The sequence below is a fragment of the Haliotis rubra genome, unplaced genomic scaffold (assembly GCF_003918875.1).
Source record: "Haliotis rubra isolate DU_JTF1 unplaced genomic scaffold, ASM391887v1 Scf771, whole genome shotgun sequence".
Classification (NCBI taxonomy): Eukaryota; Metazoa; Mollusca; class Gastropoda; order Lepetellida; family Haliotidae; genus Haliotis; species Haliotis rubra.
In genome coordinates, this window is record NW_025767492.1 from 331,608 (window position 1) to 353,526 (window position 21,919).

Below are 21,919 nucleotides of genomic sequence, written 5' to 3' on the forward strand. Positions count from 1 at the left end.
GCTTGCTTTCATACAGCTGAGCTGGGCATTAGTGAGTGAGTGAGTTTAGTTTGACACCGCACTCAGCAATATTCCAGCTATATGGCGACGGTCTGTAAATAATCGAGTATGGACCAGACAATCCAGTGATCAACAGCATGAGCATCGATCTGCGCAATTTGGAAATGATGACATGTGTCAACCAAATCAGCAAACCTGACCACCTGATCCTGTTAGTCGCCTCTTAAGACAAGCATGGGTTACTGAAGGCTCAATCTTACCCGGACCTTCACGGGTAGCTGGGCATTAAACAACAACATAAATCTTCTTTGATCAATTTTCTAGCAAATGTTATGAGCAGCACAAACACAGGCAGCAGTATTTTTAATTCTATCTTTGGTCTTGTCAATGTTCTAAGCAATTTGTTGACATTCTGATCAAGCTGCTTCCAAAATCTAAAATAAGAATTCTTGTCTATTACATTTTATCTGACGAGTGTCTCATTATTTTCAAAGTGAAAATATCTTTTTCTTGGACAGTTTTAACATCTTTATCTATGTTGCTTAAACTTCAGGAAAACTTTTATATGTTCAACTTGAAACGAATGCTGGCATTTCAAAAGGTCATGCTGTGTGTTTATTTTTCGACCTTCATTTTCATGATCTAAGCCCATCGATCTAAGCCCATTCCAAGAAAATACATAAAAACAAATAGAGGAAAATTGATCTTACCTCAAAATAATGTTGTAATTTAATAACTCGTATATATTCGTAAGGCCAGTTTAATCTCTGTTGCATGTGACTTGAGCGAACGTTAATGCTTGCTTTCTTTGGTATGTGGCAATATATGAACCAGTGATATTAGCCCAACAATAGATTTCTTTATTTGATGACCTTAAAATAACTTAATGCACATTACATGATATGCCAGTCTGCGGAAAACAGCTTATCCATTATCGAACGTGATAGTGGTGGTTATTGGCGCAGGTACACACGATGGTTGATATGTCAACATTATCATGACATTAAGTTTCTGTCAAAGCTAAAAGAACATGTTTCAGCTCTCAAACAGGATTATATGAGACTCAAGACGTGGTTGGGTAATACTATCAGGGCGATAGTGTGTATTGATTGCCTTGGTGGCGGTTATTGGCAGTCATAATGTCTTGTTAACCTGTGGCTTGTCCGGTATCTCAACAAAGCTCAACTAGGATATATTTGGGATTACACTTTCTCAGTAAAGTACAGGGTCGGTGGGTAGCCTAGTGGTTAAAGTGTTCGCTCATCACGCTGAAGACCCGGGTTCGATTTCCCACATAGGTACAAACTACAATGTGTGAAGCCAATTTCATGTGTCCCCTGCCATGATATTGCTGGAATATTGCTGGAATATTGCTGGAATATTGCTAAAAGCAGTGTAGAAGTACAGATTCTACTACTTTTCTTGGGTCTTGTCCCGTCCAGGATTCGAACCCACACTTTCAGTGTCAAGCACTTAAATATCAATGAACAGCATGAGTTTTGATGTACACAACTGGGATACGATGACAGTGTCAACCAAGTCAGAGAGTCTGACCACCCGATCCCATTAGTCGCCTCTTACGACAAGCATGGGTTGGTGAAGACCAATTCGAACCTGGAACTTGATGGGTCCATGAATGACATAATGATGGAAGTCTGTAATGACGTAATAATCTTGTCTTGGATCAAGCAAACATTTCCACGAATTTCAGGAAATGTTAAAAAAATATTTCGTTTGCCAATAGTTGGACTACATCCTTGTAGGGTTGACATAGGGATCTTGTTTGACTAATCAGCTGCTGGTATGCTGTGTCTAGTCTCCAGTCCATGTACAAGTTACACCCTTGTTAGATAGGGCATGATAGTACACAAGTGTCTCTGTCGATCAAAGCACATGCAGGCTTGTTGTGAAATAGTCATCCACAGGTTACAATTTGTTAGATATGATATGCATCAATACAAACTTGCTGGACAGCACACCTATAAGTATAATATTACTTGTTACTCTGTGTGAAAATATGTGACATCATCTACTGAAATGATCAAAAAGAAGAGGGACAGGGTGTTTTCTCTCTCTTTCCCTTTCCATCTTTCTTTCTCTCATTCTCTCCTTCCATATCTCTCTTTCTCTGTCTTCTTTTCTCTCTCCCTATCTCTCTTTCTCTTATTCCCTCTCCTTCCATCTTTCCTACCCCTCTTTCTTTTCTTTCCCTCTCTTTCTCTTTCCCTCTCTCCTTCCATATCTTTCTCCCTCCCTCACTTTCTCTCTCTCCGCTTTCTTTCTCTCTCCCTCTCTTTTTCTTATTCTCTCTCTCCTTCCATCTCTCCCTCCCCTCTTTCTTTCTTTTTTCTCTCTCTCTGCTTTTGTTTTGTTTTGATAAGCAAGAATATTAGAAATGCATATAGAAATAAACCATATTTAAAAGTCATTTGCAACACTAAGCCATGAGTGCCTCTCAAATTGAATGTTACCCATGTCTGTGACTGGTTGTCAGGAAAACATTATGTGACTCTTCCAAAAATGCCAATCACAGTTAATCTTGTAACAGAAGATATTTTTGTGAGACTGGTCGGTTACCACACTTTAAAACTTCCATTAGTCCCGATTTCTATATACATAAACACAAGCAAACACAAACACATGAGCATCCCATTTTAGCTAATGTGTTCGTTACTAGGATTGATGACTCAGCTTAATGCCTTTCACATGTCTCTCTAATCAGCTCAGCAGGCAGGATTGTCCTCCTAACAATATGTGGGCTGCATGCTTGACCCGCTGATTACCAAGGACCATCCCTACAAGACAACCTTGAGAACACGAGATAAACTGTGGAGATGCATAATTCATTTGTCTCTATATACCCGTGTACATTTATTGATTTCAGTTGAAGATAGTAAGTGAGTGAGTTGGTATTACGCCGCTTTCAGCAATATTTGTGGTATTTTAACGATAGTGGAAACCAGAAAATGGGCCCATGCTAGGAATTGATCCCGTGTTTACAGTCTGACGCTTTAACCACATGGCTACACTACCATCTTGTTAAAAATAATAAAATGTGCTTTTAAAAAATAATAAATAGTTTTTGATACAGGGTTCGCACAGATTTGAAAAGTGCTTGAATTTAACTATGTTCAATAAAAAGTACTTGAATTTGAAAATTTACCACAAAAGTACTTAAAAGTGCTGGAATTTTTACATGTCCTTGAAAAGTGCTTGAAATTTCATTAAAATATTTGTTGTGGTTCCACTGACGATTGATCGATTGTTTTCATTAAATTGCATCTATTTCCTGGTTCCTTACATCATCAAAAAAGAAACTGGGCTCTGTCTGTGAATCGGGCGTTTGCGCTGGGTTCTGATAGATTGTTGTTAATGCTGGAAGCGGCAATGTCGAAACCAAAAGTGAAACTTGTCTGTGATACTTTGGGAAAAGGTTGTGCTTGAAAACACATCATATGTCCATGAAAAGTCCTTGAAAAGCCCTTGAATCTAATGGGCTCTTGGCTGTATGAACCCTGTGATAGTATTAAAGTCATTATCTTAACATAAGCTGAAGGTACTATTGTGGATACAACTAATTATGTTAGATAGACATTGAACATGTTGAAGAGAACTTCTGTTGCATATCTGGGGTTTAGTTTTGGTTTGACTGCAGCCATGAAGAATTAATTTATGGCAATGATCTAACAAAGGTAGTGTTTTTAAGAATGATATAAAGGGATGACTATTGTTTAATATCTTAGCATATTATCAGTACAAAGAAGGAGCATCTGTTCCGTTATTTTGAGTAACTGTCATGAAACAATATTTTCTGCTGATGCGAGTTGCTGTTAGTTGTCATGACAACACATCTGGATTGTTGCAGATTATTCAAGATGACATCATCCATCAAATGCTCATAATTCGTACCTCAATTCTGTCGATTGAAGCTCATGCTGTTGATCACTGGATTGCCTCTCCCAGACTCAATTATTTACAGACTGCCACCAAGGCTGGAATATTGCTGATTGCAGCTTTAAACAACAAATAAACAAAATCGTAATGTTAAAACCAAAACTTGTGAGCAGGAAACCAACATTTTTCTCTGAGTTTATCAGAAATCAGTATTATGAAACATGAGAACCCCTGAATACAGACACAGTTTTAAGACACTGGTAATCGCTCTTGACATACAATATTAATTCATGGCAGATAATATGCACTGGTAATTGTTAGCAGCTGAAAGGTTGTCCTTGAAGTACAATTGTTACTTGTCTTGGGCCTAAACGGATCAATACCTACCACACTTCCCAGATTTTCTGAAATCAGACACATCACAATACAAAACTGCTGTATAACATCACAGAAGAACTAATTCATAAATCATTTTTAGAATCCATTTTAAAGGATGCTGTGTCTTTTTTAATCTTGCGTGTGGGATGATGAATCTATGTCGGCTATCGTTTTCAGTTCATTTGGGACGAATTCTCACCCAGACAAAGATAAGGATAGTTCAATATTTGTGTTATTCTTAGATTACTGTGTGACTATTGGCCTGTAATTGATTGAAGCTATCACAGCAAGCATTTTACCCTGCGTCTTGTGGGAACAAGTATTTGGGTCGCGTCTTCTAATGGAGAATTTACATTAATTTGTTCACAGTTGAGCAATGGAGAGGTCTGGCACTATGTATCTAAGGCAGAGAAATTCCATAGCTAGGATGTATAGAAGCAATCACATTAAGTGAGTGAGTGAGTTTAGTTTGACTCCGCACTCAGCCATATTCCAGCTATACAATCGTTTGACCAGACAATCCAGTGATCAACAGCATGAGCATCAATCTATGGAATTGGGATACGATGACGTGTCAAAGAGCCTGACCAGCCGATCCCGTTAGTCTCCTCTTACGACAAGCATGATTTACTGAAGATCAATTCTAACCCGGATCTTCATGGGTACAATAAATGTAAACTACTGTTTGAAATGTTAGAGATACAGCATGATTGCAATGAATCCACTATGATGCGAATATGATACACATCACATGTTGGGTAACGAATACAAATATTGGCTAACAGATGCAGTAACAGTCAGCAGTTGATGCATTATTCATTAAATTCAGTGATGCAGTAGCAAAATTAATTTCTTGGCATGTTTTCGGCCATGGTGACAGTGTTATTTTATCACGATAATGACCAGTGTCCACGTTACTGTCAAATTAAATATATATGAGTGTTGTCTGTTATTCTGCCTTGCGGGGATGTATTCCATTTTTCTTATCTCCCTACAATAAATAACACCTAAATTCCAGTAAAACTGCTTCAAAAATTCATTGATATTCAATTCAAGCGATGGCAAATAATGAACTGAATTCTTGAAAGGATATGGTTTGATTCACTGAATACTCTCAATTCTAACAACCCTAAAATACAGCAGACCCAGCCCTTTATTCTCCTAAAGATGTCAATCATCGTGAATAAATTAATCACATTTTAGCAATTGACAATGTTGATTGGTCAGTAGAAACCATATGTCACAGTGCATGTTGGGAAATATATGAATGGTGTCATCCATTGTTCGTGTTGTCACAATAATTGATCATCTGAAAAATAACCTGCTTTCAGTAAAGTTCATCCCCAAGGTTGACATTTCAAGGCTGACATTTCACATGTTTTTTTCTTTCTTCATTTTCTCCTTGAAATGTCAGTGAGTAATATATACAGTTGAAACTCACATGCTTTTTCTCACATTTTGTCTGGTTGAATGAATATCTGGATATCTGAAGCTGTCATGACTTACCCCTTGCGGTAATTCTACTGAGGCCAAAAAACCCCAGAGTGATATATAATGTATAAATTGTATAAGATCATTCGAGTATTATGTGTATTAAAAAATTGCATTCCAGGAAATTCAAGTGGCTGAACAGGAGATAACAAACCTTGCCCCAAATAATCTTAATGCTACCACTGTTTGAGAGTTTGGATTACCTTAGTGCTACCCTCGGACTGGTACCGAAAAATTGTCTGGCTCATGGCCTAAAGACATTGTTCCTTAAAATGTGAAATTTGAGATGAAACATCACTAGATGTGATTCTAAATTAGAGATTAAACATCACTAGATGGGATTTTAAATTGTATTTCCTGTCCTGGCTGGTTTTGTTATATATTCAAGAATTAATAGTACATGTGCATATTCTTGTAAAACACCTGGAAATAGCATTCAGCTGTGCACACCTGTTTGCTTAATCTAACAGTGATTCAGTTAAAAACTACCCAATATTATAACACACAAAATATTTATACAATTGTCAGAATAAATTGTATCAGTAAACATTATTATCACAAATAATATAATTCCAATGTTGTTTTAGTTTCTCTATGGGTATTCATTACATATGCATGTAATTAACATAATAATCACCGTAATCATGTAGATGTAACCATGAATGTATACAATATCAAATGACATTGTTAGAAAAACTAAGAACATAGATTACAAATATAAGTAGAGATAAGCAATGAACATTGTTTAGCAATGAATAACTACAGTTATTGCAAACACATAGGGACTGGATAAACAAGGTTACTGATATCTTAGATCTGGATAAACAAGGTTTCTGGATATCTGAGGTCTGGATAAACAAGGTTTCTGGATATCTGAGGTCTGGATAAACAAGGTTACTGATATCTTAGATCTGGATAAACAAGGTCACTGATATCTTAGATCTGGATAAACAAGGTTACTGATATCTTAGATCTGGATAAACAAGGTTTCTGGATATCTTAGATCTGGATAAACAAGGTTTCTGGATATCTGAGGTCTGGATAAACAAGGTTTCTGGATATCTGAGATCTGGATAAACAAGGTTTCTGGATATCTGAGATCTGGATAAACAAGGTTACTGATATCTTAGATCTGGATAAACAAGGTTACTGATATCTTAGATCTGGATAAACAAGGTTTCTGGATATCTTAGATCTGGATAAACAAGGTTTCTGTATATCTGAGGTCTGGATAAACAAGGTTTCTGGTTATCTGGGGTCTGGATAAACAAGGTTTCTGGATATCTGTGGTCATGATAAACAAGGTTTATGGATATCTGAGGTCAATATAAACAAGGTTTATGGATATCTGAACTCTGAATAAACAAGGTTTCTGGTTATCTGAGGTCTGGATGAACAAGGTTACTGATATCTGGAGTGTGGGTAAGTGGGGTTCCACTGTAAAATAATAATTATAATAATAATAATAATCATGATGTATTTGTATTGTGTTATATCATTTCTCGACATTTTGTAATTCTACAATACCATTCTTACACCCTTTTCAGTTGGTCAATGTTCACTTGATTCATTCTCAGCTCCATTGGGACCATACAACTCAAGCTACCTGTAAAACACTAGTAGGTTTTAATTTTCATATATATGTAAATAGGTAGTTTGGGACAAATGAATTACCTTTAAGAAAAAGGGTAGGGATGGAGTAACCCAGCCCCTACCCACATCTTCAGTGGTATTTTGACCAAGAGACCCCTAAATCTTTAACTTTTAGGGTTATAACAAGGACCACTCGACTTGCATGTTTAACTTTGAATACTGATCGATAGACTCTATTATATCATGCCTGGGGGATATTGCTAATATTGCACATAAGATCGGATTCAGTGCTCACACACAAGTCTGATCATGTTGATACAGAATTATCGATATCCACACATCAGGAGATACGAACATCTGGCAATATATTTCAGATATCCAAGCTGTTTCAAATATTTCTGTTTCCTAAATACTACAGAGCCTCCAGTTATTGATGTTATTTATATTGGAATAAGATGTGGTAATTATATTGATTGCCCGGTTATTTGTGATTCACCGCCATATAGATCCACACACTTATAACAGTGATGTGTATTGACTGCTTAAATCAACAATGAGCAGGGGTGTTGATCGCTGAGACAGGATGACCTTCACCTTCTCTCAACATTTGCTTGAAGTACATTTAGTCAATAACCGAGGTGGGACACTTTCAATCTGCACTGCAGGTGTTGCAATATACCGTATTTTCTCTAATGAGCGCCTGGGTGCTTATGTTTTTAAAGGAGTTCCAGACCGGTGCTTATTAGAGGCCTTGTGCTTACTGGGTGTAATTAATTGTTGGGGACCTAGCACCGGATCCCATACAAGTTTATATACATGGAAACCCCTGATTGCAGCTTCGACGATTACATAATATCCATCAACCCATGCCATGTGGAGCGCAGGAAGTTATGACTAAAGGGACCATTCCTTAATAAAGCTATTTTGGGATCAAGGGAGAATACATCTATGAAACAAGTACCCGGCACGTATTAGAGGCCTGGCACTTATTTTTTAGTCCGCTGATTCCTCTCTCCTCCCCCAGCAGTTACTAGAGGAAATACGGTATATAAAAGATGTATACGAAGAGATATTTCTTAATTACCATAATAAAGATGAGATTTCATGTTAACAAGATGACATTTTGGGAGCAGTGGGGTAGCCTAGTGGTTAAAGTGTTCGCTCGTCACGCTGAAGACCCGAGTTCGATTCCCTACATGGGTACAATGTGTGAAGCCCATTTCTGGTGTCCCCTATCATGATATTGCTGGAATATTGCTAAACTTGCATAAAAACTCACTCACATTAACCATAAATGTTTTTTAATTAATTTATGATTAATAATTAATTATTTTAAAATAATTGACATTTCAGTCTCTGATGTGTAACTGCAATACACTGACTGTGCCCAGGTCTACACAGCTGCAAGGAACTAGTTCAATGTTATATGCTTAGCAAAATTACATTTTGACACTTTATTAATGTACATTATCATTTTTACAATGTGTTTTTTATTTGTGTAACAAATTTAATGACTGCTACATACACAGATGCATTTTCCATATTTATTATTGTGACATGTGTTGATTTGCATCATCCTCACACAAATTACTCTTGTTAACATATTGAATATCATATCGACCAGGTCAAGCTATGTAGGTAACTGCTGCTCAAATCTAATGACAGTCCAATTTGAGTGCTAACATTGTATATGAGAAAATTATTTTTGCTGCATAAAAGTTCTATTGATAGATGTGGGATGTGACATTTTGACAGATTAATCAATATATTGACAAAAGAAAAAAAATATTTTCCATTGCGCTTTTGATGTGAATTTTGTGAAACTTAGCTCATGTTGTTAGGGTGAAGATTCTAAGCCTTTGAAAACATGGAATTGCAAATAAACATGTTAATTGTTGAAGAAAATAATCATAACATTACTACCATCAACATCAAACTGTGGTTTGTACATGGTTAAATAAAAAACCCAATGTATTTGTAGGTCTGTCTGTGTTGGGGTGGTGGGGTAGCCTAGTGGTTAAAGCACTCACTCGTCACACCGAAGACCCAGGTTCAATTCCCCACATGGGTACAGTGTGTGAAGCCCATTTCTGGTGTCCTCTGAGGTGATATTGCTGGAATATTGCTAAAAGCAGTGTAAAAATAATCTGGTGATCAACAGCATGAGCACTAATCTACTCAATAGGGATACGATGACATGTGTCAACCATGTCAGCGGGCCTGACCACCTGATCCTGTTAGTCGCCTCTTACAACAAGCATGGGTTGCTGGAGACCAATTCATACACTCCCTCCAGCTTGAGTATAACCTCCAGGGCCTAGATTTTCGAAGCACTCTTAGCGTTAGGATAGTCATACATTAACATTAACTTATGACTAACTTAGCGTTAAGAGAGCTTCGAAAATCTAGGCCCAGATGTAGTACACTCCACATTGGTAGGCCTTTAATGCTTGAATCTGTCTGTATTAAAGTGACATGTGCATCATCAACTCCTGTATATTTCAGCTCACTTCCGCACGATGCCTCTCCCGTCATCCGGCCTGGTCTCCATAATGCAGATGTTTTGCGAGAACGGACATACAGATGAACATGGATTCTTGGACTTCCCCAGTTCCAGGTGAGAATCTCCGTTGCAAGTTATTTCAACAAGACTAGGGCTTAACTCATAGTCAAGATATGAATATGATTGCATATGATTACCATGAGGTCATGTTGTATGTATCATGTAACAGTGTCCCCGATACATTTAGGCATATCATAACAGTGAGGTCGTGATGTGGCACTTAACCCTTAAGGATGTTATGATGCAATATTTATTCCTATAGGGAGGTCTCTATACAACACTGGTTGATAACATGAGGTCAAAATACCATACTTATCTCTAGTGTGAGTCCAGATATAGATATAGATAGACAGTCCTGTTATAGAAGGGGCGGTGGGGTAGCCTAGTGGTTAAAGCGTTGGCTCGTCACGCCGAAGACCCGGGTTCGAGTCCCCACATGGGTACAATGTGTGAAGCCCATTTCTGGTGTCCCCTGCCGTGATGTTGCTGGAATATTGCTAAAAGCGGCGTAAAACCAATCTCTGTCAGTCAGTCCTCTATTATAGCTATGTCACGGTCACTGTTTGATACATATCACTTTTATGAGGTCATGATATGATATTTATCACCGTAGTGATGTCTCGATGTGATATTTATCATTGTAGCCATGTCACATTTTGATACTGATCACTTTAGTGAAGTCATGATATGATACTTATCACTATAGTGAGGTCATGAAACGATACTTATCATAATAGTGAGGTTGTGATATGATACTTATCACTATAGTGAGGTCATGAAACGATACTTATCACAATAGTGAGGTTGTGATATGATACTTATCACAATAGTGAGGTTGTGGCATGATACTTATCACAATAGTGAGGTCATGAAACGATACTTATCACAATAGTGAGGTTGTGATATGATACTTATCACAATAGTGAGGTCATGATATGATACTTATCACTATAGTGAGGTCATGAAATGATACTTATCACTATAGTGAGGTCATGATATGATACTTATCACTATAGTGAGGTCATGATATGATACTTATCACTAATAGTGAGGTCATGATATGATACTTATCACTATAGTGAGGTCATGAAATGATACTTATCACTAATAGTGAGGTCATGAACGATACTTATCACAATAGTGAGGTTGTGAATGATACTTATCACTATAGTGAGGTCATGAAACGATACTTATCATAATAGTGAGGTTGTGATATGATACTTATCACTATAGTGAGGTCATGAAACGATACTTATCATAATAGTGAGGTTGTGATATGATACTTATCACTATAGTGAGGTCATGAAACGATACTTCTTATCATAATAGTGAGGTCATGAAGCGATACTTATCATAATAGTGAGGTCATGATATGATACTACGATACTTATCACTATAGTGAGGTCATGAAACGATACTTATCACTATAGTGAGGTCATGAAACGATACTTATCACTATAGTGAGGTCATGAAACGATACTTATCACTATAGTGAGGTCATGAAACGATACTTATCACTATAGTGAGGTCATGAAACGATACTTATCACTATAGTGAGGTCATGAAACGATACTTATCACTATAGTGAGGTCATGAAACGATACTTATCACTATAGTGAGGTCATGAAACGATACTTATCACTATAGTGAGGTCATGAAACGATACTTATCACTATAGTGAGGTCATGAAACGATACTTATCACTATAGTGAGGTCATGAAACGATACTTATCACTATAGTGAGGTCATGAAACGATACTTATCACTATAGTGAGGTCATGAAACGATACTTATCACTATAGTGAGGTCATGAAACGATACTTATCACAATAGTGAGGTTGTGATATGATACTTATCACTATAGTGAGGTCATGAAACGATACTTATCACTATAGTGAGGTCATGAAACGATACTTATCACTATAGTGAGGTCATGAAACGATACTTATCACTATAGTGAGGTCATGAAACGATACTTATCACTATAGTGAGGTCATGAAACGATACTTATCACTATAGTGAGGTCATGAACGATACTTATCATCATAATAGTGAGGTCATGAACGATACTTATCACTATAGTGAGGTCATGAACGATACTTATCACAATAGTGAGGTTGTGATATGATACTTCATCACTATAGTGAGGTCATGAAACGATACTTATCACTATAGTGAGGTCATGAAATGATACTTATCACTATAGTGAGGTCATGATATGATACTTATCACTATAGTGAGGTCATGAAACGATACTTATCACAATAGTGAGGTCATGAAATCACGATACTTATCACAATAGTGAGGTCATGAAACGATACTTATCACTATAGTGAGGTCATGAATAGTGATACTTACTTATCACTATAGTGAGGTCATGAAATGATACTTGTCACTTATCACTGATATAGTGAGGTCATGAAGGTTGTGATATGATACTTATATAGTGAGGTCATGATATGATACTTATCATGATATAGTGAGGTCATGTGTGTTATGATACTTATCACAATAGTGAGGTCATGATATGATACTTATCACTTATCATATAGTGAGGTCATGAAAGCGATACTTATCACTATAGTGAGGTCATGAAATGATACTTATCACTATGAGTGAGGTCATGAGGTTGTGATATGATACTTATCACAATAGTGAGGTCATGAAACGATACTTATCACTATAGTGAGGTTGTGATATAATGCTTATACTATAGTGAGGTCATGATATGATAGTGTGAGGTCATGTTACGATACTTATCACAATAGTGAGGGTCATGAACCTTAGCATGATACTTATCACTATAGTGAGGTCATGAAACGATACTTATCATAATAGTGAGGTTGTGGCATGATACTTATCACAATAGTGAGGTTGTGATATGATACTTATCACAATAGTAAGGTTGTGTTATGATACTTATCACAATAGTGAGGTTGTGTTATGATACTTATCACAATAGTGAGGTTGTGATATGATACTTATCACTATAGTGAGGTTGTGATACGATACTTATCACTATAGTGAGGTTGTGGCATGATACTTATCACTATAGTGAGGTCATGATACGATACTTATCACTATAGTGAGGTTGTGATCGATACTTATAGTGAGGTTGTGGCATGATACTTATCACAATAGTGAGGTTGTGATATGATACTTATCACAATAGTGAGGTTGTGATATGATATTTATCACAAATGTTAAAGGTTGTGATATGATACTTATCACTATAGTGAGACTGTGATATAATGCATATCACTATAGTGAGGTCATGATATGATACTTATCACCATAGTGAGGTTGTGTTATGATACTTGTCACAATAGTGAGGTTGTGATATGATACTTGTCACAATAGTGAGGTTGTGATATGATACTTATCACTATAGTGAGGTCATGATACGATACTTATCATAATAGTAAGGTTGTGTTATGATACTTATCACAATAGTGAGGTTGTGATATGATACTTATCACAATAGTGAGGTTGTGATGTGATATTTGATAGTGAGGTTGTGTTATGATACTTATCACAATATTGAGGTTGTGATATGATACTTATCACAATAGTGAGGTTGTGATATGAAACTTATCACTGTAGTGAGGTTGTGATATGATACTTATCACAATAGTGAGGTTGTGATATGATACTTATCACTATAGTGAGGTTGTGATATGATACTTATCACTATAGTGAGGTCTTGATATAATGCATATCACTATAGTGAGGTCATGATACGATACTTATCACAATAGTGAGGTTGTGAAATGATACTTATCACTATAGTGAGGTCTTGATATAATGCATATCACTATAGTGAGGTCATGATATGATACTTATCATATGTGAGGTGGTGATATGATACTTATCACTATAGTGAGGTCGTGACATTATACTTCACTATAGTCACTGAAGTCATGATATGATACTTATCACTATTGTGAGGTGGATACTTATCACTAAAGTGAGGTCGTGATATGATAATTATCATTACAGTCAGAGGTCGTGATATGATACTTTTATAGTGAGGCCATAATACAATACATATCACTAAAGTCAGGTCACATTCCTATACTTATCCCTTTAGTAAGGTCATGATATGATATTTGTCTCTTTAGACAAGTGACAATTTGATACAAATGCTTATTATGACATCATAAGGTGATATTTTATCACCTTAGCCAGGTTACATCTTGACGTGTCATGGTACAGTATGTATCATGATACTGAAAGACAGATCTTTAGTGTATACAATCTAATGATGACAGTTTTATGCAAATAAAAGTATTTTTTGTGTGAAGATTTTGAGAAATAATAATTGATTCTTTATTCTTTCTTTGAGCACCCACTTAGTGGTTGGCTTTAATGCTATATCAATTTTCATTATTATTATTATTGTTCTAGCTCCACCACGTCCGTCCTTAATAGGCTGCAGGTGTTGGCGGAGAATCGCAATTTCTTCGACCCAGGTTTCACCCCTGAAGAAATGAACCAGATCCCAGACCTGTACAAGAGCATCATAGATGACCCAGCTTTTCTACATGACAAGTTTAAAAATACCTCCGGTACGATATATGTACTTACTTACCCTACTGGTAAATTATTGATACATATTGCTGTGTACTAATGTAAATACGTACCTCACCATGTTCAAGCTTCCCACGTTTTGTTTGTTTGTTTGTTGTTTTAACGCCGCACTCAGCAATATTCCAGCTACATGGCGGCGGTCTGTAATTAATCGAGTGTGGACCAGACAATCCAGTGATCAACAACAAGAGCATCGATCTATGCAATTGAGATACGATGACATGTGTCAACCAAGTCAGCGAGCCTGACCACCCAATCCCCGTTAGTCGCTTCTTACAGCAAGGGTTGCTGAAGACCAATTCTAACCCGGATCTTCATAGGTTCAAGCTTCCCATAGAGAAATAACTCTGCATAATCTGTGTCTTCATTGCATTTAGATGTACATTTATTTGTTTTGTTTGTAAATCCTGTAGGTTTTTTTGTTGTATAATGCTGAACTGAGCAATATTCCAGGTATTTGACACTGGTCTGTAAATAACTTTTTGGATTAGACAATCCCGTGACGGAAATGATGAGTATTGAACTGCGCAATGTCAAATTCTCACAGTATCTTGAAAACTGAAATACAGTCAGCTCTCGTTAATCCGACACTTGTGGTTGCAGAGAAATATGTCGAATTACCGAGAATGTCGGATTTATTTGTGTGAAAATATCAATGTTTACTAAATGTCATGATCGCCATACTGTTGCATGCATATCAGAAATGGTAGATCTGGTTATAGTCTACGTATGTAAAAACATTCACAGTAATAAAAAATATAACAATACATCCTTGATATCATTTATTAACATTCATAGATGGCATAACATACATATAAAATACGAGAATGTCGGATTAACGAGAGTCATTGTCACAGTTTTAAATGGTTCCCTAATTTTTTGTCGGATTAAGGTGATTGTCAGATTAATGAGTGTCGGATTAATGAGAGCTGACTATAGGTTGCTGGGATATGGTTGGGAGAACTGTTTTCTATAAATACAGGATTTTGCTTTCAATTTTTTAGATTTTGAGATCTCCCAGGTGCTCCCCAGCGTTGATGGTCTGATATCATTCCTCCACAATAACCTCTCTCTGCCAAGAGAGGATATCGACACACTGCTCAATTCGACCATTCACGTCCAAGGGGTAAGTACTGATTCTACAGCTCTCTACCACATGTTAGAATCTGGGTCCCCCTCTGTATTGTCAATATCAATGAGATTCTGCAACTTGATAACATCAAGGGAGAAAGTACTGATGTTCCCCTTCCATCCTTGTGAAACTATGTTCTCCATATTCTGTGTTGTCTGTATTGACACAATGCTCTACTTTGACATGACGCTCACCACCAACACGATGCTCTACTTTGACATGACGCCCACCACGCTCACCACCAACACGATGCTCTACTTTGACATGACGCTCACCACCGACACGATGCTCTACTTTGACATGACGCTCACCACCAACACGATGCTCTACTTTGACATGACGCTCACCACCAACACGATGCTCTACTTTGACATGACGCTCACCACAGACACACGATGCTCTACTTTGACATGACGCTCACCACCGACACGATGCTCTACTTTGACATGACGCTCACCACCGACACGATGCTCTACTTTGACATGACGCTCACCACCGACACGATGCTCTACTTTGACATGACGCTCACCACCGACACGATGCTCTACTTTGACATGACGCTCACCACCGACCACGATGCTCTACTTTGACATGATGCTCACCACCGATGCTCTACTTTGACGATGCTCTACTTTGACATGACGCTCACCACCGACACGATGCTCTACTTTGACATGACGCTCACCACCGACACGATGCTCAATATAGATATGATTCAGAACTTACCGTTCATGCTTAAGACTACAGACGAACACGACATCATACTTCGGCCCTTTTGAAACTAGTTCCTTTAACATACTATCTGTATGTTATGTATTGACATGCTGCTCAACTAACATTATGCTCAATAACAACACAGTACTGCACTAGTGTTGGGAATTGGTTAAAATCTCATAATTGATGATTGGTCCATTTCAACCGATCAATCATTGAAAATAATTGGTTAGCGTCATTTATCAAATGTTCCTGTTGTCTGTGTAAAAAATAAAGAAAAAACATGTAGTAATTTGTTGTTTTTTTGCAAATTAAACATAATCCATTTGCAAATTTTGCATATTTAAAGGATTATTAGTATGTTAGGAACACAGATTTCCTGGATTCTTTAAGATAAATTCAATCATGACTTGGAACGAGCTTGTGCTTATGAAATGTAAATTTAATGACACAGACAAAAGCAACCTTGTGAAAAATATTGTTGATGCAAACAAGTGTTCCAATATTGGTTGAGTTCGATTATGAGAAAACATGTTCGATTGCTTGGTCCTTTAGTCACTGCGACCATTCTTCGATTATTTCAATTAATCGGACCACCACTATACTGCACTCACTTAGACAATATATGCATACGACATCACATTTTGACACTTGTGAAACTAGTTACTTATATTCTATCAATCCTTGATAGTTCACAGCCAGTGATTAAATACAGTTGCTACAACACATGTCCATCCATGTGAAACTAGCCCATATATATTCCGTCTTTGTGTAAGGCAATGTTCTGTTTGGTATGAGCCCAACAAGGAAACAGAGAGTGAAGCCACTGCCCCTACTATTGTCGCCAGGATAGGCTTCCTGAAGGAAAGAACAGTCCAGTCTTGTCAATTTAAAGGGCAGATGACCTGTTTTTTGTGATTGTAATTTGTTAGGGGCGATTGGTAGACCAAGCATTAGCTGTTCACGCCGAAGAGGTGAAATTGGGTTTAACGTCGAGCTGGAGAATATTTAGCTCATATGACGACATGCATGCGTGTGTATGTGTATGTGCGGCTGCTTGTACTAGCCCAGACTGAAGCTGGTTTTATAGTGCTAGCCCACTGAGATACTATGCCGCAGTGAAGCATGAATACCCCACGCAGACACATTATATTGACTCTGAGCCGACCAGTCCTTGTTGTACCCATTAATGCCGAGCGCCAGGCAGGGACCAACAAGTACCATATTTTAACGTGTTTTGGTATGACAAGGTCGGGGATTGAACCCGCGACCTTCCGCTCTCTGGGCGAATGCTCTAACCACTACACCACGGAGGCGGTCTCACGCCGAAGAGCCGAGTTTGATTCCCCGCTCGCTCACTCACTCACTCACTCACTCACTCACTCACTCACTCACTCACTCACTCACTCACTCACTCACTCACTCACTCACTCACACATGGTGGAATATAAACTTAATGTAAACAGGAAAGATATGTTTTAGTTTTTATCTTGTTCAGTACATCCTTCCATGTTTCAGTTTTCAAAATGGTTGTCTACAGGACTAACTGTTTTGCCACCAGGAAACTGATCTAGTGTTTATTAAAGTAATACTTTAAAAAAAAGGGGTGCTTTGTCTTAACGAGGGGCATTAGTTACGGTTTAATAACACGATTTGGTAACAAATAGTGTTCTGGTGCACATAAAGGACACTTTGAACCACAAATAATAATGATGATGATGATGATGATGATGATGATGATGATGAACCTGTATCCATCCCCAGGTGTACAAGTACCTGTTTGGAGACGACATGATACACATGCAAGAAACCCTGAACCGCAATAAAGAAACGGAGCGCCGACGGTGGACCAATGGAGGACATACTCCAGTCGTTGTCAGGGGGAACGGGCGACATAAGCTTCCCCTGGAAGGACACTGGTCAAGGAATACTCAAGAAGGCTGTAGAAGGCATCGTTGAAGACATCCTTGAGAGGTCTGCCAGTGGCCATATTGATAATCTAGAGAATCAGATATTTCAGAAGATAATTAGTAATCCCAGGCTGCTGGAACATGAAAACATGGCAGTGGTGATCGAGGCGTTGGTCAGTATCGTCGAACGTCTCAACACGTCTTTCATCGTCAGCCCTGATCAGATGGCCCAGCTGCTGAAGGTGAGTTTATGTTGTTTTTGGATGTTGAAAATTCCACTTTAGACAATTAGTTGTTCAGATAATCTTGTGTTTCTTTTCAAGATAATTTTTCAGCAATTGGTTACGTATGCGATGCTGCTCCGATCAGCTTTCTGTGGCGACTCTTCTGCCGGTCTGGAAGCCCTGGCGTTGGTCAGTATCGTTGAACGTCTCAATACGTCTTTCATCGTCAGCCCTGATCAGATGGCCCAGCTTCCACTGCTTTAGACAATTAGTTGTTCAGGGCTCAAGATAATCCTGCCATTTTTCAACATTAGGAGTACGTATTGCTTATATTTTCAACAGAGGAGTACTGGAAAACCATATAGAGTACTAGTTGGAATTACAGGAGTATCAGTAATCTTGTGTTTCGTTTCTTATATGCGTCACAACATTGCTACTCTTATCTAAACAGGTCAATAAACAATACAACAATACTTTTAAAAAAATAAGTCTGTAAATGATACTAAGACCGTACACCATTGCTGTAGTGCATATCTTCTACGTTTTCTATAATTATTTCCTACCGTATCGTGCATAATTTATATCCGTCCATACGCCGATACGGCCCTTATCTGGAGCCCTGGTTGTTATTTGTTATAGCTCCATTAATCTGCCATCTTTCAACTGCTCATTCAAGTCATTGTATGTTAAGATTTTTGTCAAGCATTCTACTGCAACACATCTACAACAAATGTGCACTGTCAGCTGATAATGATTCTTGGTGTAGAAGCACCATTACTGCATCTGTGGATTCACCAAAGTTAAGGGCGGTAGGGTAGGCTACTGGTCAAAGTGTTTGCTTGTCACAGTGAAAACCCAGGTTCTATTTCCCACATTAGGGACCATTCATAATTTATGGCTAGGGGGGTTGATGATGATTTTTATGGAGACGCATGTACAATGTGAATGACAGCTCCCCCTAAAATTTATGTACAAAATCATAGACCCCTACCTTCCCATAATTTCTAAGCATAATTTTTTATGTACAAAATTGCTGCCCCCTATTACGTGTGTACAAAATTGCTGACTCCCCAGAACAAAATGAGTGACCCCCCTTAAAATCATCATCACCCCCCAGCCATACATTATGAACGGTCCCTTAGTACAATGTGTGAATATTGTCCAGCGCCGTGATATTGATGGAATATTGCTTAAATGATATAAAATTAGACCCAGTCACACACCAAAGGCCTTGGTCTTTTCTCAGACATTCGGCTAACTGACGGTCTGACAGGTGGTTGTTGTTGATGATGATGGTCGTGTCGGTAGTGTTGAGTGAGTGAGTGAGTTGTGATTTACTCTGCGTTTAGCAATATTCCAGCAATATCACACCGGGGGACACCAGAAATGGTCTTCACACATTGTACCCATGTGGAGAATCAAACCTGGGCCTTTGGCATGACGAGCGAATGCTTTAACCATAGGGCTACCCCACCTCCAGTGGTGATGATGATGTTGATGATGATGATGATGAAGGTGAAGAATCACTGATATATCTGAAACACTTGATATTAAACCCAACTCACTCACTAACACATTGTCATGTTTCAGATGGAGGTTTTCTCGCCGTCTTCCCTGAAAGAACTGTCATGTGACCCTTCGCTGCTTGTAAACCTCTTCTTTCCTCAAACCCACAATGATTCACTGGTAAGAGATGTCCAGATACAGTAACCAGAATGACATGTTTTGGGATATACTTCAGATGCACTGATGCAGGGAAACTATAAACAAGGGTTGTAAACTGACAGCTTGGATGGATGGAAACGACCAATCATTTATTGTAATGTTGGGTAGGTCAGAGGAAATGAGGGAGGGTCACCCATATTAGGGAGGGTCACCCATTTGAGGGAGGGTCACCCATATTGGGGAGGGTCACCCATATACCAGAAAGGTCACCCATATTAGGGAAGGTCATACATATTAGGGAAGGTCACCCATATCAGAAAGGTCACCCATATTAGGGAAGGTCATACATATTAGGGAAGGTCATACATATTAGGAAGGGTCACCCATATCAGAAAGGTCACCCATATAAGGGAAGGTCATACATATTAGGGAAGGTCATACATATTAGGAAAGGTCATACATATTAGGAAGGGTCACCCATATCAGAAAGGTCACCCATATAAGGGAAGGTCATACATATAAGGGAAGGTCATACATATTAGGAAAGGTCATACATATTAGAAAGGGTCACCCATATCAGAAAGGTCATACATATTAGGGAAGGTCATACATATTAGGGAAGGTCATACATATTAGGAAGGGTCACCCATATCAGAAAGGTCATACATATAAGGAAGGGTCACATATAGGAAGGGTCACCCATATCAGAAAGGTCACCCATATAAGGAAGGTCATACATATTAGGAAGGTCATCATACATATTAGGAAAGGTCATATTATTAGGAAGGGTCACCCATATCAGAAAGGTCATACATATAAGGGAAGGTCGTACATATTAGGGAAGGTCATACATATTAGGAAGGGTCACCCATATCAGAAAGGTCATACATATTAGGGAAGGTCATACATATTAGGGAAGGTCATACATATTAGGAAGGGTCACCCATATCAGAAAGGTCATACATATAAGGGAAGGTCGTACATATTAGGGAAGGTCATACATATTAGGAAGGGTCACCCATATTGGGGAGGGTCACCCATATACCAGAAAGGTCACCCATATTAGGGAAGGTCATACATATTAGGAAGGGTCACCCATATCAGAAAGGTCAACCATGTAAGGGAAGGTCGTACTTATTAGGAAGGGTCACTTATTAGGAAGGGTCACCCATATTAGGGAAGGTCACCCATATAAGTGAAGGTCGTACATATTAGGGAAGGTCATACTTATTAGGGAAGGTCATACATATTAGGAAGGGTCACCCATATCAGAGAGGTCAACCATATAAGGGAAGGTCGTACATATTAGGGAAGGTCATACTTATTAGGGAAGGTCATACATAATAGGAAAGGTCATACGTATTAGGAAGGGTCTCCCATATCAGAAAGGTCACCCATATAAGGGAAGGTCGTACATAGTAGGGAAGGTCATACATATTAGGAAGGGTCACCCATATTAGGGAAGGTCACCCATTTGAGGCAGGGTCACCCACATGTAGGAGGGTCACCCGTAACAGGGTTTGTTATCCATATGAGGGAAGGGGACATGCATGTTGGAGAGGCACCCATTCTAGGTAGGGTCACCCAGAAATATCTCTAGGGGATAAGTGATGACAAAATGAACATTGCATTGTAAAATGTAAAGTAATTTTCTCTTTTCTCTTTTAGAGGAGCATCTGGAACAAAATTGTACAATAACATGATTACATCCAAAAATATGACAAACATTATGGGAGAGTCATATTCCCCTATACCACTTCGGATC

The 21,919-nt window shown here is 38.2% G+C and overlaps 1 protein-coding gene across 1 annotated transcript in view; it reads left to right on the forward strand.

Annotated features, from left to right (window-relative positions):
- The window catches only part of LOC124260719 (ATP-binding cassette sub-family A member 2-like), a 105,758-nt gene that overhangs the window by 34,535 nt on the left and 49,304 nt on the right, over positions 1–21,919 (forward strand). Inside the window, 6 exon segments of the mRNA XM_046695007.1 lie at positions 9,862–9,973; positions 14,327–14,487; positions 15,514–15,635; positions 18,120–18,281; positions 18,283–18,507; positions 20,080–20,175. Of these exon segments, the coding sequence (XP_046550963.1) occupies positions 9,862–9,973; positions 14,327–14,487; positions 15,514–15,635; positions 18,120–18,281; positions 18,283–18,507; positions 20,080–20,175 (878 nt within the window).